Source organism: Physeter macrocephalus, chromosome 11 (genome assembly GCF_002837175.3).
Source record: "Physeter macrocephalus isolate SW-GA chromosome 11, ASM283717v5, whole genome shotgun sequence".
Taxonomy (NCBI): Eukaryota; Metazoa; Chordata; class Mammalia; order Artiodactyla; family Physeteridae; genus Physeter; species Physeter macrocephalus.
The window spans coordinates 3,892,056-3,906,233 of NC_041224.1; the positions used below are offsets into that span (position 1 = coordinate 3,892,056).

Here is a 14,178-nt window from a genome sequence, read left to right on the forward strand (position 1 = left end):
ATTTTTTGTTCTAGTTCTGTAAAAAATGCCATTGGTAATTTGGTAAGGATTACATTGAATCTGTAGATTGCTTTGGGTAATATAGTCATTTTCACAATATTGATTCTTTCAATCGAAGAACAATTTCTACGTGATTTCCATTAACACATTTTCATTATCTAATACCAAATACTGGTCTTTCTAGATAATTTATTTTTACATTATTCTATCCATTGTTATCTTAACAGTTAATCTTTTCCAAATAATCCCAAAAGTGATGTAATATTTTTCTTGTAGAAATAATTTTTTTAGGTCCTTAAAATTTTTAATAAACCAGCTTTGTAAGTGATGATAAATTCATTTGGGATTAACATGTAATTTCTGGGAGCAAAAGCAAAGTATATAGTGCCATAAAATTGGTTTTGACTACTGTGTATTTATATATTAAAATGAGGGGGAAAGTGCTTCCTATCCTCAGAATATCATAACATGCACATTATTAGGTTTTTCCATCCCCTGTTATAAAATAATCTAGTAAACTGCTTACCTAAACTAAATAATAACTTATGTGGCAGCATGAGATGATCCTTTAGGTTTAATATTTCTTTGTATATTTAAGTATTTTCCACTTTTCTGCTTCCATAAAAAACACAGCTTATTTCATCGTGTGTTGGAGTTCTGTGAACATTGAACATAATACAACATAGTACTCTGTCTTAAATAACTACTTTGATTATACTAAAATCACTTAATACCTTCAAAGGATAATAAAATAATCTCTCATATTCATCCTCAGAAAATAAGGATGGAAGCACATGCAAAATTTGCAGTTCTTTGGCATCTAACAAGGGACCTCCATATAAATAAGTCTTCATCTTTTGCACGGTCTTTTGACAGGTTCGTTACATTTTATATTCTGATATCTCAATGTTTCTTTTCTTGAATCCCCTGGCCTTTCGGTAGGGGAGAGAGAGCAGGGATAGGAGAGAGCAATTTGCGATTTTATAAAGAGAATTTATAAATTATTTTTTAAAATCTAAGCTGTATTAAAAGGTATGGCATTTTCATTTATCTAACAGATTTTCACCTTTCATGCTCTGGAGCACCCAGTGCCCCTTTCTTTCATTGGATGACTTCATCAAGTTACTTCTGTGTGCCAGGAGCCATTCTAGGTGTCAGGGTTACAGCAACAGATACAGCCTTCTTGAGTTTATATATATATTCACATTCAGTGAAATTTCGTACAAACAGTAGATTGTATAAGTGTTTCTCTAGTAATCATTCTCAGTCTTCTGCCTGAACCAGACTTATTAAAAATCTACAGCAAAAAAACTGATAAACCGCTTCCATGGATTAAAAAAATCTGTAGTTAACTGCCTGAGAGTTTGTCTAGACCACATAGATGACGCATACCCCAAATATGAGATTTGCAGTAACTTCCAAGGAGATGCCATTTATAGGTAAATTTACGTACATTGGCATAGATAGCAGTCTCACCAGCAAGTCTCAGAGAGGTGGCCCCAAATCTCACTACGCTCAAGCCCCACTCAGGATCAGAGGTGGACTCTACTGGAAGTTATTTCAGCTGGTGGTTTTTCACGCAGCATCACCATTTTAAAACGGTCTGCTGTTGAACCCCTGTAATGAACTGGGCCCTGGGCCTAGGTACTTTACCAATACCATCTGTAATTTAATGACCGCCTGTCCTCATCACGTGAGGCGGTGAAGGCCCCAGTGAAGTTAAGTGATTTGCCCAAGATCATTATACACGAGGTGAGGTGGATGGCCCAGATTTGAATCTTGGGTTGTCTGATTCCAAACTATACCTCCACACCTTTCACAGAAGGTCTTTCCTTGAATTAAGCACATCGCTTCAACTGGTAAAGAGGATGGGAGCCGAGGGGCACAGACCAACATGAAAGTAGCGTTGACTTGCAGACGGTGCAGTATTTGGTGATGTGAAAAGTAAGATGTTGCTAAAACAAGACTAATTGTCTAAGGCGTTTTTTTCTGTTTTTTTAGTATTTATCTTTTAAAGGTAATGTATGCTTGTGAAATTTCAAAAAACACGAGAAAAGAGAAAAAACTATTTCTCCTTTCTTATTGTGTCTGCTGAGACTGGGGATTAAGATTATTAAAATGCTGTGGTCCACAGTTACTCTGAAGTATGATTACTTTAAAATAGTTAATTCAAAGCAAGAAACACAACTTACAGTAAGGTTAATTTTAGAAAAGTTAGAGTGTTAAAATTAAAGTAGGTATTTTGCTCTTTGTTTTAATTATTGGTGTTTATTGTAGGTCACTGTTCATCATGTTAGATAGCCTTAACAGTCTCGATGGTTCCACCAGCTCTGTGGGGCAAGCCTGGCTGAACCAAGTCCTGCAAAGACATGATATTGCAAGAGTTTTGGAACCACTGCTACTGCTCTTGCTTCATCCCAAAACTCAGAGGGTTTCCGTGCAGCGGGTACAAGCAGAACGCTATTGGAATAAGGCCCCCTGTTACCCCGGAGAAGAGAATGACAAGCATTTCATGCAAAACTTTTCCTGCAATAATGGTGAATATCACACGGAAGTAGAACAACTTTATTTAGAATTAAATTATTAAAATAAAATGGAAGGCGAACACAGCAGTGTTTGTCAGGAGAACCAGACGTGAGAATTTCTCCATGGGCTGGTTTTCTGCCCTCCGCATGCACTGGCAGTGCTCACGTGGACTGTGTCAGTATGTACCTTATCAGTGACCATCACGGGGCGTGGATCTCTGTTATCAGTTGCTTCTTTCAGGGGAGGACTTGGCCCAGCTCTGGTCAGAAACATTCTTCAGTATTAACAAATAACCTTTAGAGTTTGTGATCCTGGCCCTGCAAGGCTCTGTAGATACTTCACTGGGAATCTTTAGTAAGCTTATAATGCACTTTATATTTCAGGCATCATTTTCCTCATCTGTAAAATAGGAGTAATAATACCCACCTCTCAAGGCTTCATTGTGAATGTTAGATATAGTAATGTTTGTGACATGTTTAGTGCAGAGACTAGTGTAAGTCTTTGATAAATATTCTCTATTGCTAGAATAAAGTCCACACTTCACAAATTGTCAAATGATACCCTTTGTAATACACTGATAATGGCCCCCTTAGATTATTATACCTTAGGGACAAAAGGCTCAATATTTCATTTGTATCTCTTGTCAAATAATCCCGTGAGGTCAGTAATGAAAGGTCATTTGACCGAGCAGGAAGCTGATGCTTAGAAGGCTGTGGCTTTCTCAGAGTCCCACAGCTGGCAAGCGGTGAAGCTAGAACTAAGCTGTCGTGCTCCTACTTCATCTTTAGTGTGTTTCTATAGAGCCTTGGTTCCTTTCTCTAACTACCTTTCCACTGCTTCCCCTGAATCTTCTAAGAACATGCTCTGCCCTGCTTATTGCCAGAACTCTTGTGTTAGCGCTTTGCCTGCCATAGTTCCTGCCTGTCAGCTGAATTCTCATCTGTCCTCTGAGATCATTCTCAGACCTCACCTGTGGTGTCATGATGCTTTTCCTAAATTTGAAGCATCTGATTTTGCATTGCTTGCATGGAACTAAGCCTCTCTTAAGAATGTCCCCCAAAAAGTACCGAAATGGAGGTTTGTGATGCCCTGCTAATTTTAAACTTCTTAAAGAGAACAGTGATGTCTTTTCCTTACCTCACCCTCCTGTCCTGGTTTAGGGCCTTACTCAAACTAGGTAATTCATAAATGCTTGTTGAATTTTATTAAAATAAAGAAGATTATGTATTTATGTATTAACTATATACTAAATGATTTTAAAAGGATGTCGTATTTGGGGATAAGGGCAAAGTTTTATATTTTATCTGTTAAATGTGCTGTTTTGTTTAATTCAGTTGAATAATAGGCCTTCTAGTATTGAATTGTCTATTATTAAATTCTAGTTAATGGTCATCTACATAATTTTCTAACTTAAAAAATCTAGCATATTAATAAGTATTTTAATAGGAAAATATAAGGAGGTAATGAAAGTAATGATTAAAAATCTTGTTCAGTCTACATTTCAGTTATTTTAATATATTTTACATTTTTCCTTTACTCTTTTTCTCATGTGCCAGTAAGCCAAGTACAGCTCATTGCATCAAAAGGAAATGGTGAAAAGACGCTTACCATGGATGAAATAGAGAACTTCAGTCTTACTGTTAATCCATTAAGTGACAGACTGTCCCTTCTAAGTACCAGCAGTGAGACAATTCCAATGGTTGTATCTGATTTTGATCTTCCAGACCAACAGATAGAAATACTTCGGAGTTCTGACTCTGGATGTTCTCAGTCCTCTGCTGGGGACAACTTGAGTTACGAAGTGGATCCTGAAAGCGTGAATGCACAAGAGGATTCCCAGATGCCAAATGCAGGCTCCCCAGATGATGATGTTCAGCAGGTAGTCTTTGACCTGATATGTAAAGTCGTAAGTGGCCTCGAAGCAGAATCTGCATCAGTGCCATCTCAGTTAGAAATTGAAGGTATGCCCCCAAAGGACAGTGATGTAGATCCGGGCGAGGAGATGATCAAAAGCGAAGATCAGTCCGCTCAGCAGAGTCAGATTGCTTTGCCGAGTAACGAAAATTCTCACTTTTTGTCTGTGTCTGCAGAGGAAGGCTGTGAGTGTGTGCCAAATGGAATCTCCAGAAATAGCTCCTCACCTTGTATTTCAGGAACCACACAGATTTTCCATGACTCTTCTGTTGCTTCTACAGAAACCAGATCTAGACAGAGAAGTCACAGTAGTATTCAGTTCAGCTTCAAAGAAAAATTATCAGAAAAAGTCTCAGAGAAAGAAACAATTGTTAAGGAGTCAGGTAAACAACCAGGAGCAAAACCTAAAGTAAAACTTGCCAGAAAAAAGGATGATGACAAGAAAAAAACTTCAAATGAAAAACTCAAACAAACCAGTGTTTTCTTTAGTGATGGTCTGGATTTAGAGAACTGGTATAGCTGTGGAGAGGGAGAAATTTCTGAAATTGAGAGTGACATGGGTTCTCCAGGATCACGGAGATCTCCCAATTTCAACATCCATCCACTCTATCAGCATGTGCTTTTGTATCTCCAGTTGTATGATTCATCAAGGACTCTGTATGCTTTTTCTGCCATCAAGGCCATCTTGAAAACTAACCCCATTGCTTTTGTAAATGCCATTTCAACCACTAGTGTAAATAATGCATATACTCCTCAGTTGTCTCTGCTTCAGAATCTATTGGCCAGACACCGGATTTCTGTTATGGGCAAAGATTTTTATAGTCACATTCCTGTGGACTCGAATCATAACTTCCGGAGTTCTATGTACATAGAAATCCTGATTTCCCTCTGCTTATATTATATGCGTAGCCATTACCCAACTCATGTCAAGGTCACGTCTCAAGATTTAATAGGCAACCGAAACATGCAGATGATGAGCATTGAAATTTTGACGCGCCTCTTTACTGAGCTGGCAAAAGTCATAGAAAGCTCCGCAAAAGGTTTCCCTAGTTTTATCTCTGATATGTTGTCTAAGTGCAAAGTTCAGAAAGTGATTCTTCACTGTTTGCTGTCATCTATCTTTAGTGCACAGAAATGGCACAGTGAAAAGATTGCAGGTAAGAACATGGTTGCCGTGGAAGAGGGTTTCTCAGAGGACAGCCTGATCAATTTCTCAGAAGATGAATTTGACAATGGCAGCACACTCCAGTCACAGCTTCTTAAAGTGCTTCAGAGGCTCATTGTTCTAGAACACAGGGTCATGACGATCCCTGAAGAGAATGAAACAGGTTTTGATTTTGTGGTATCTGATCTGGAACACATCAGTCCCCATCAGCCCATGACTTCTCTTCGGTATTTGCATGCCCAGCCAATCACATCTCAAGGCATGTTCCTCTGTGCGGTGATACGAGCTTTACATCAACCCTGTGCTTGTAAGATGCACCCGCAATGGATTGGTTTAATCACATCTACTCTTCCTTACATGGGAAAAGTTCTACAGAGAGTGGTTGTTTCTGTGACACTACAGCTTTGCAGAAATCTAGATAACCTAATTCAGCAGTACAAATATGAAACAGGATTATCTGATAGTAGGTAAGGGTTGATTTTTAATTTTGTCATTATTAACATTTTTTACATATATTACTGCTTAATCATCTAGTAAGTCAGCTGCAATTTGGGGAAGTAAATTAGTGGTTATCATTAGGTTACAAACAGTATCTTATTTTCATAAAGAAGAACATTGAGGAAGAGTATCAACAAAAGAATCAGGAGTGGAAGAAACAGAAGGAATATAGAAACAGGACTTTTTTCTCCTAAGAGCTGAAATTAATTTTTGATGCTCTTAACAGAGCTGGCAAAAGTAATAGAAAGCTCAGCAAAGGGTTTCCCTGGTTTTATCTGATATGTTTATCTAAGTGCAAATTAATTTCACACTAAAATTAATTTAAAATTACAAATAATTCTTTTCCCATCTGATTTTACTTCTCGTTTAGGATTTTCATAGTTTGGTGGCGAATTTTATCTGTATCCCCAGGCCATGTTCAAAATTAATCTGTCAAAATTATCCAGTTGTTTAATAGACTAGTGTCTGGTTTATCTCCTGTATAATCTCAGGTACTAGATATAAAATATAAGAAAACTGCCTGTATCCTTTAATATTGATATGCCTGCCATTACATGGTTGCTAGAGATTTACTGGCTGTATTTATTTTGTGTAGAATTTATTATCCAAAAAGAACTTTAGTACATTTAATGTGACTCACTTATTTTATTAGATGAGGATATAAAAGCTCCTAATTTATTCACTTAGTTATTTATTTATATAATTATTGAGCACTTACTGTGTGCCTGTCACATGCTGGACATTTGCTACTGATAAAACACAAACTTCTCTTTCACAGAACTTGTGTTCAAATGGATACATTTTATTTCAGGCCTCTGTGGATGGCATCAATTATTCCACCAGATATGATTCTTACCCTTTTGGAAGGGATCACAGCCATTATCCACTACTGTTTATTGGACCCTACTACACAGTATCACCAGGTGAGACTGCACAAATATTTGACTGCTTTTTAAAGATTATGAGGCCTAATAAGTCCCATTTGTAAACCTCAAGAAGTGATACGTTTTCTTCCCCCAACTTTAATAGCTTTTGGTCAGTGTAGACCAGAAACACCTGTTTGAAGCCCGCAGTGGAATCCTCTCGATCCTTCACATGATCATGTCCTCTGTGACACTGCTTTGGAGCGTACTGCATCAGGCCGATTCTTCGGAAAAGATAGCCATTGCTGCATCCGCCTCTGTTACCACTATTAATCTTGGAGCCACAAAGGTTAGATAATTCACACTTCATCCTTGGTGCTCAAGAGGCTATTTGAGGACTCTCCCAAAGATTGTGTTCTGAATTTGTGAATAATTTGAATAGTATTTATGATACTCTGCATGGATTGTGTAATTAGTTATCAAGTAATTTTTTAACCATTTTACTGAGATGACATAACACAAAATTCACCCTTTTTGAGCATATATAATTCAATGTTTGTGTTTGTTTTTGTTTTGTTTTTAGTAAATCTACAGAGCTGTAGTACTGTCACCACAACCTAATGTTTGAGCATACCCCTCACCGCAGAAAGATGCCTCATGCCCGTCTGCAGCCCCTCGGTTCCCATCCCTAACCACAGTCAGCCACTAATCTGTTTTCTCTACATCGATTTGCTTTTTCTGGCCATTTCCTGTAAATGGAATTATACATTATTTGGTCTTTTGTATCTAGCTTCTCTCATGTGACGTAATATTTTTGAGGTTCATTCATACATGTTATAACTTTGTTCCTTTTTTTAGGACATTTCAAGCTGACATTTTAATATGCAAATCTCTCCTGGAAAACAGTTTAGCAATATGTACAGAGATCTTTAAGTTTCTTAGTCTTTGACCTAGTAATCTACTTTAGTAATGAATTCTAAGGTAATCAAAATTATGTAAATATATACATAAAATATTTATTATAGCCTTATTTAGTGGCAGAAAAAGAGATCCTAAACAATAAGGGAATGATTAAATAAATTATCTGTTCATTGTTACATTATGTAGCCACTAATGTCATGGTTTTGAAGAATTCTTAGTGGATGGAAAGTGCTTAAAAGTTTAGTGAAACAGGGATGTTACATAACTGAACAAATATTGTATTTCTAATTATGTAAAGGAATTTATCTGCAGAAAAAGCAATAAAGAAAATTCACATGTTAAGAGTGATTATCTTAGGATGACGAGGTTAATGGTTGATTTTTAAAAAGTGTTTTTCTTCTTATACTCTTAGGTATTTTCCAAATTTTCTACTTTATATTTAGAGGGAAGTTATGTGAATGTTTAAAAGCATGTTATGCTATGGCAGGCTGTCAAGTTGATATCCCTCAATTACCTAACCTTGCTCCTAGTCCTGACTTCCTAGATCTGGGAGTCGTGGGAGCACGCTGGGCAGTGCGGGCGAAGGGTAGAGATCATTAGAAAGTTTTATTTAAGTCCTGATGTTTGCATTAAACCATTATAGGGTTTTTTTTTTTCCTTTTGAATTCAAATGACCATGGTTGCATCTCTTAACACTATTAAAGTTTCCTCTACCGTTATTTAGGTAGTAAAACATACAAGTTCTGTATATTATTTCAAGAAAAACTAAAAGTGCAGTCCAGTTATTAATGCTTCCATAATTTTTAATTCACTTGTCATTTGCTTAAATTTTTTTAGAACTTGAGACAGCAGATCCTAGAATTATTAGGCCCCATTTCAATGAATCATGGTGTTCACTTTATGGCTGCCATTGCCTTTGTATGGAATGAAAGAAGACAGAGCAAAACCACCACTAGGACCAAGGTATGTATTTGTCTTTTCATTTGGTAAGCATATGGTGAGCACATGCTGATTTTCAATTCTCCATTAGTTGCAGTGGGGCTGGGATAGGGTGGGTGGCGGAAAGGCAACAAGTTTGTGTACAGGTTTAGATAATGATATATTGCCTAAATTTCTTAAATAAATATAAAAGATATTTTATGTGAAGGCAAGTAATTAATATATTAAAACTGTAGCTGTATTTTACATAGAAATGGTAATATAATACAATGTGTTTTTTAAATGATAGTCATTCAGGGTACAGAGCAAGAATATGGAGAGAAATTTTCATCTTGACTAGTTTTTCATTACAATGTAACTGCTTAAATCATTTCTAAATGTAATGTAATTCATATATTGTCTTTGGATTATGTATGTGAAAATTTTGTTGCTTTGTGGGTTTGAAAGCTCAGTAAAGTGTTCTGGGACTTCACTGGTGGTCCAGTGGTTAAGAATCCACCTTCCAATGCATGGGATGCGGGTTCGATCCCTGGTTGGGGAACTAAGATCCCACATGCCACGGGGCAACTAAGCCCGCCCACCACAACCAGAGAGCCCATATGCCACAACTACAGAGTCCACATGCTCTGGAGCCCGTGCACCACGACTAGAGGGAAACCCACACGCCACAACTAGAGAGAAACCCATGCGCCACGACTAGAGAGAAGCCTGCGCGCCGCAACGAAAAGATCCCACGTGCCGCCACTAAGACCTGACGCAGCCAAAATTAAATGAAATTAATAGATAAACTTTTTAATCTGAAAAAAAAAAGCTCAAAAAAGTGTTCTATATTGGATATAAATACTAACTCATTAGAATACTAAGGCTATTAAATAATTTATGTTCCCATAAGATATATGATTTGTCCAGCTAAAGGTTTCTAATCTGTTATTTTTGTTCTGATTTCACATTACATATAGGCTGACATTTCTAAAGCAATAAAAATAAACATTCCCACTAATATGACATTTTGCATGTGAGGATTCAGTAGTCGATATTACATTGGACAGAACTGAGATCCTAGACTATTTAAAATCAGTCAAGCACACGTGGTTTAATATGGCATATTGAACACATGCATTTTTCTCTGCTTCCTTCCCAAAAATGAGAGTAAAAAAATTTTAAAATCCCTTTTTCCCAACCCAAGCAACCAACCACCCACTTCTCTTACCCTATCCCATCAGGAGACTGGAGTCAAGTTTACTACGTGAAGAGTTTATCAGGAGAGGCTCTTGGGCTTACCCTGTGGTGCAGTGGTTAAGAATCCCCCTGCCAATGCAGGGGACATGGGTTTGAGCCCTGGTCCGGAAAGATCCCACGTGCTGCAGAGCAACTAAACCCATGCGCTACAACTACGGAGCCTGTACTCTAGAACCCGCAAGCCACAACTACTGAGCCCACGCACCACAACTACTGATGCCCACACGCCTAGAGCCCGTGCTCCACAACAAGAGAAGTCACTGCAATGAGAAGCCCATGCACCGCAAAGAAGAGTAGCCCCCGCTCACCACAACTAGAGAAAGCCTGCTCGCAGCAACAAAGACCCAAAGCAACCAAAAATTAATTAATTAATTAATTTAAAAAAATAGGGGCTCTTAACCCAAGGGCATAAGGTTGACACAAGTAGAAATTAGACTTCATGCTGAAACCAGCATTCGGAAGTCTACATTTTGAAAAATGGGACTCACCCTAACCCCAGTGAGATGGCAGGAAGCTACTATGTCCCTCAGGTAGGAGTGTGGAGGATTCCTCTCTAGGAAAATGACCTGACCAAGAAAAAAGATCTATAGCTACTGAAGTTTTTGAGTCTCCTAGCAAAAACAAACTAGGCTGCTATCACCACACAGGAAGGCCCACCTATCCATTAGTCCTGCACACAAATGCTTGAGTTCCCATCACGTTTTACTTTCTTTTTGAAAGGCAATAGTAGCATAGTTGTTAAGAGCACAGACTTTGAAACCAGATCTCTGGGGTTCAAATATTGACTTCTCCACTCACTAACTATATGACTTCTTCAGGGTAGGAATACTACTTCATGGGGTTGTGAGAATCAGAAAGAAAGTGAGAGAGAGGGGGAGGAAGGGAAGAAGGAAACATATATATATGGCACTTACCAATGCACAGCACTTAATAAGCACTCTGTAAATATATATAGTTATATTATTATTACTCACATTTAAAATTGATAGAGAGCCAAGTCACATGAAGAAAGTCTCAAAAAATTAGACAAAGACCGAAACAACTAAATAGAGAAAGTCAAAAGAAACAATGCAGGTAACAGAAGAAAATGTAAATAATAGTAATGTCCTTCAAGAGATAAAACCATATTGCATCCATGAAATAAGAAGAGATGATAAGAAAGACTATTGCAAAATTTTTAAATTATCTTGAATGTTAACAGTTTTTATAGCAGAAGCAAAACAAAATCAGTTATAAGGGTTGGAAAGTGAAAGTAGATAAATACCAAATATAGAATGTAAACTTAGAGATATGGAAAATAGGTGAAAGAGATTTAAAAGTTAGGGAAATGATACCGGAGGCTCAATATCTTTTTGAAGAAAGAAGGAATAGAAAAAATGAGGGGAGAAAAGTATCTAAGAAAGAGTACAAGGAAATTCCGCAGAAATGAAGGAATTGAGTTTCTGCAGGTACTGTAAAAAGAGATCTATCTACACAAACATGAGCAAGTAATTTCAAAACACTGAAGATAAAAAGGAGATCTGACAATCTTCTAAAGAGAAAATACTGGTTATATTCAATGGAATAATGATAAGACTTGTCAACAGCAGCACTAGAAATTATGATGGGAAAATTAGTTTCAATCTATAATTCTAACCAAGCCAAACTATCACTCAAGTGAGTTTTGACCATGAAATGTCTCAAAAAAACAAAAAAATTGTGATCAACTCACCCTTTCTCAGTTATTGTAAGATGTATCTCCACCAGAGGAGGAAAAAAACAAGAAAGAAGGCAACATGGGATCCAAGAAATAGGAGTTCTGACACAGAAGAAAAGGAAAGGGAATCTTTAAGACTGATGGTCACAGGAGAGATATCAAGATGATACTGTATAGCAAGCCTAGAGAGTACCAACCCAAGTAGAAAGTAGAGAGATTAATTATCTGATGTTTTTGAATACGCAGTTACAGGACATTTACCGTCTTTGGCATGTTTGTGGATGAACATGTGATAGAGAAAACCAAGCAAACAAAAATAGTGCAAACATATGCACGTGTGTGTGCACACACTTCTATTAAACACATTGTGACAATTAAGGAAGTTTTTTTTATAAAGGTAGAAAAATCCAACTGAAGTCATACTGCTTAATGATAACCATGTTTTCTTGTATATACTATCAGATTTTTAAACACATTTACATATGAAATAGTATGAATACGGGCATTGTATTCCTCTCCATTGATGTATATTCATTTATTTCATCCATCTGCTGGTTGATATACAATTATCCATACATCTTTTATTTTTTTCATCATGATTTTAGTGAAAAGAGGAAATTTATATACAAAATATGCATAAATAATTCTTCATATCATAAACAACTCTGAAATGAATGAAAGCGCATACATGGTTCATCATATCCAGTGTTTCTTTGTGGAAATCCTTAAAAAAATTAAATTAAAAACAATTATATTTCTTTGAGGCAAATTATTAATCTAGACTCGTTGAACCTTATCATTGGAATGAATAATGAAAACTATTTTAAAGATTGGCAAAAGAAAACATTTTAACTCTAGGGAAAATAAAAAGTTGTACAAGAAAAGTCATGCAGTGATAATACACAGCATAACCATAAGTAGTCATGTGAACCCTAGATGTTGATTTAAATGAAGTTATGATGTAACTACGTTGGGAGGATAAGGAGAAAAGTGTAAGAGAGCTAAACCTTTGTCTTCTAAAGTAGGAAGTCAGTAGATGATGTGTAAAATTAAAGAAAATATTGTGAAGTAGGAAAAGTAATAACAGTGTATATTACTCAGAAATGATAGAAAAGAGCTAAGAGTTGAGCATTGTTGCTTTGGGGCATGAGAAGTGCGAGGGCACTGCTATTTTGTCTTAAAAGGCTTCTTGTCCTATTTGATTTTTTGAAATGATGTACAGGTATTATATTGATAAAAAAAAGAAATTTTACCTAAAGAAGAGGCCATAAAATATTCTCTTAATTCTGTGATTTGTCTTAAAAGACTTAAATATACACGTACGTAAGTGAATACAATGATGTGTTCTCCAGGTTATTCCTGCAGCCAGTGAAGAACAGCTTTTACTAGTAGAACTGGTTCGTTCAATCAGTGTCATGAGAGCAGAAACTGTCATACAGACTGTGAAAGAAGTTTTAAAGCAGCCCCCAGCCATAGCCAAGGACAAGGTAAGAAGAACTTTTATTTGTTTACAGTTGTATTTCAGAAATGACCCTGGTAGGTAAGATATTTTTTGTACAATGCGTCCTTTTATTTAAAAGGATTGCAGAAATGACTGCATGTGTTCCTCGAATCGCCCTGATAAAAACAAATCTCAGTATCTGCCGTGACCTGCTGCTGTGATCCTCCCTGTGGCCAGTGAAGAGCAGTTCACTGCTCATAGCTCTCCATATGTACCTCTAAGGCAGTTAGGAGCTGGGTGACCAGATTCTTAGGTGAAATTCTTCTGGTCATGTAAAGGAAGAGCACAGAAGCCAGAGCCCAAGGTCTGTTTACCTCAGTCGTTGCCTTTTTCACAGCTTCTTACTGCATTCTCTTCAGAATGAATGTCTCAAAGTCTGAAAACTCCCCACATTTTGCCATAACCTCAGTTCTAGTCAGTGTCATTTCTTGACCATGTACAAACTGTGCTTTGCAAGGGCTACCAAAAAATGAATAACGAAGTCTCTACATTCACAATGCATTGTCTCTAGTTAGGCAGACATAAAAGTCTACAAATTAATAAAGTTATGGACTTCTCTACTTTTTTTGCTTTGTTCCAGCAACACTAAGAGGTCCTATTTTCTTAAAAAATATTTACCAACTGAAAACATTAGATTTTAAGCCAAGGCAAAATAGACCTAATCACTTCCTTAAAAGAATTATTACACATATCTGAAAATATTAAATTATTTTTTCTATTGCCTGAAGAGTGTACTACTTGTGTGTGTGTCCTCATTAACTTTTTTTTTCCTGCTGTGAGTTTATTTTTATTTTATTTTATTTATTTTTTAACATCTTTATTGGAGTATAATTGCTTTACAATGGTGTGTTAGTTTCTGCTTTATAACAAAGTGAATCAGTTATACATATACATATGTCCCCATATCTCTTCCCTC

At 36.7% G+C, this 14,178-nt stretch overlaps 1 protein-coding gene across 9 annotated transcripts in view; it reads left to right on the top strand.

Moving 5' to 3' along the window:
• DOP1A (DOP1 leucine zipper like protein A) overlaps nt 1-14,178 on the top strand; it is a 119,308-nt gene that overhangs the window by 84,584 nt on the left and 20,546 nt on the right. For all 9 annotated transcript variants that reach the window (XR_003682068.2, XM_028496191.2, XM_028496185.2 and 6 more), the window contains 7 exons: nt 776-876; nt 2,278-2,537; nt 4,083-6,072; nt 6,915-7,026; nt 7,133-7,315; nt 8,725-8,850; nt 13,114-13,248. Coding sequence is in view for 8 of the 9 variants with exons in the window: in XM_028496191.2 (XP_028351992.1) it covers nt 776-876; nt 2,278-2,537; nt 4,083-6,072; nt 6,915-7,026; nt 7,133-7,315; nt 8,725-8,850; nt 13,114-13,248 (2,907 nt within the window). In the remaining variant the exon portion in view is untranslated. The remainder of the gene's footprint in view (nt 1-775; nt 877-2,277; nt 2,538-4,082; nt 6,073-6,914; nt 7,027-7,132; nt 7,316-8,724; nt 8,851-13,113; nt 13,249-14,178) is intronic.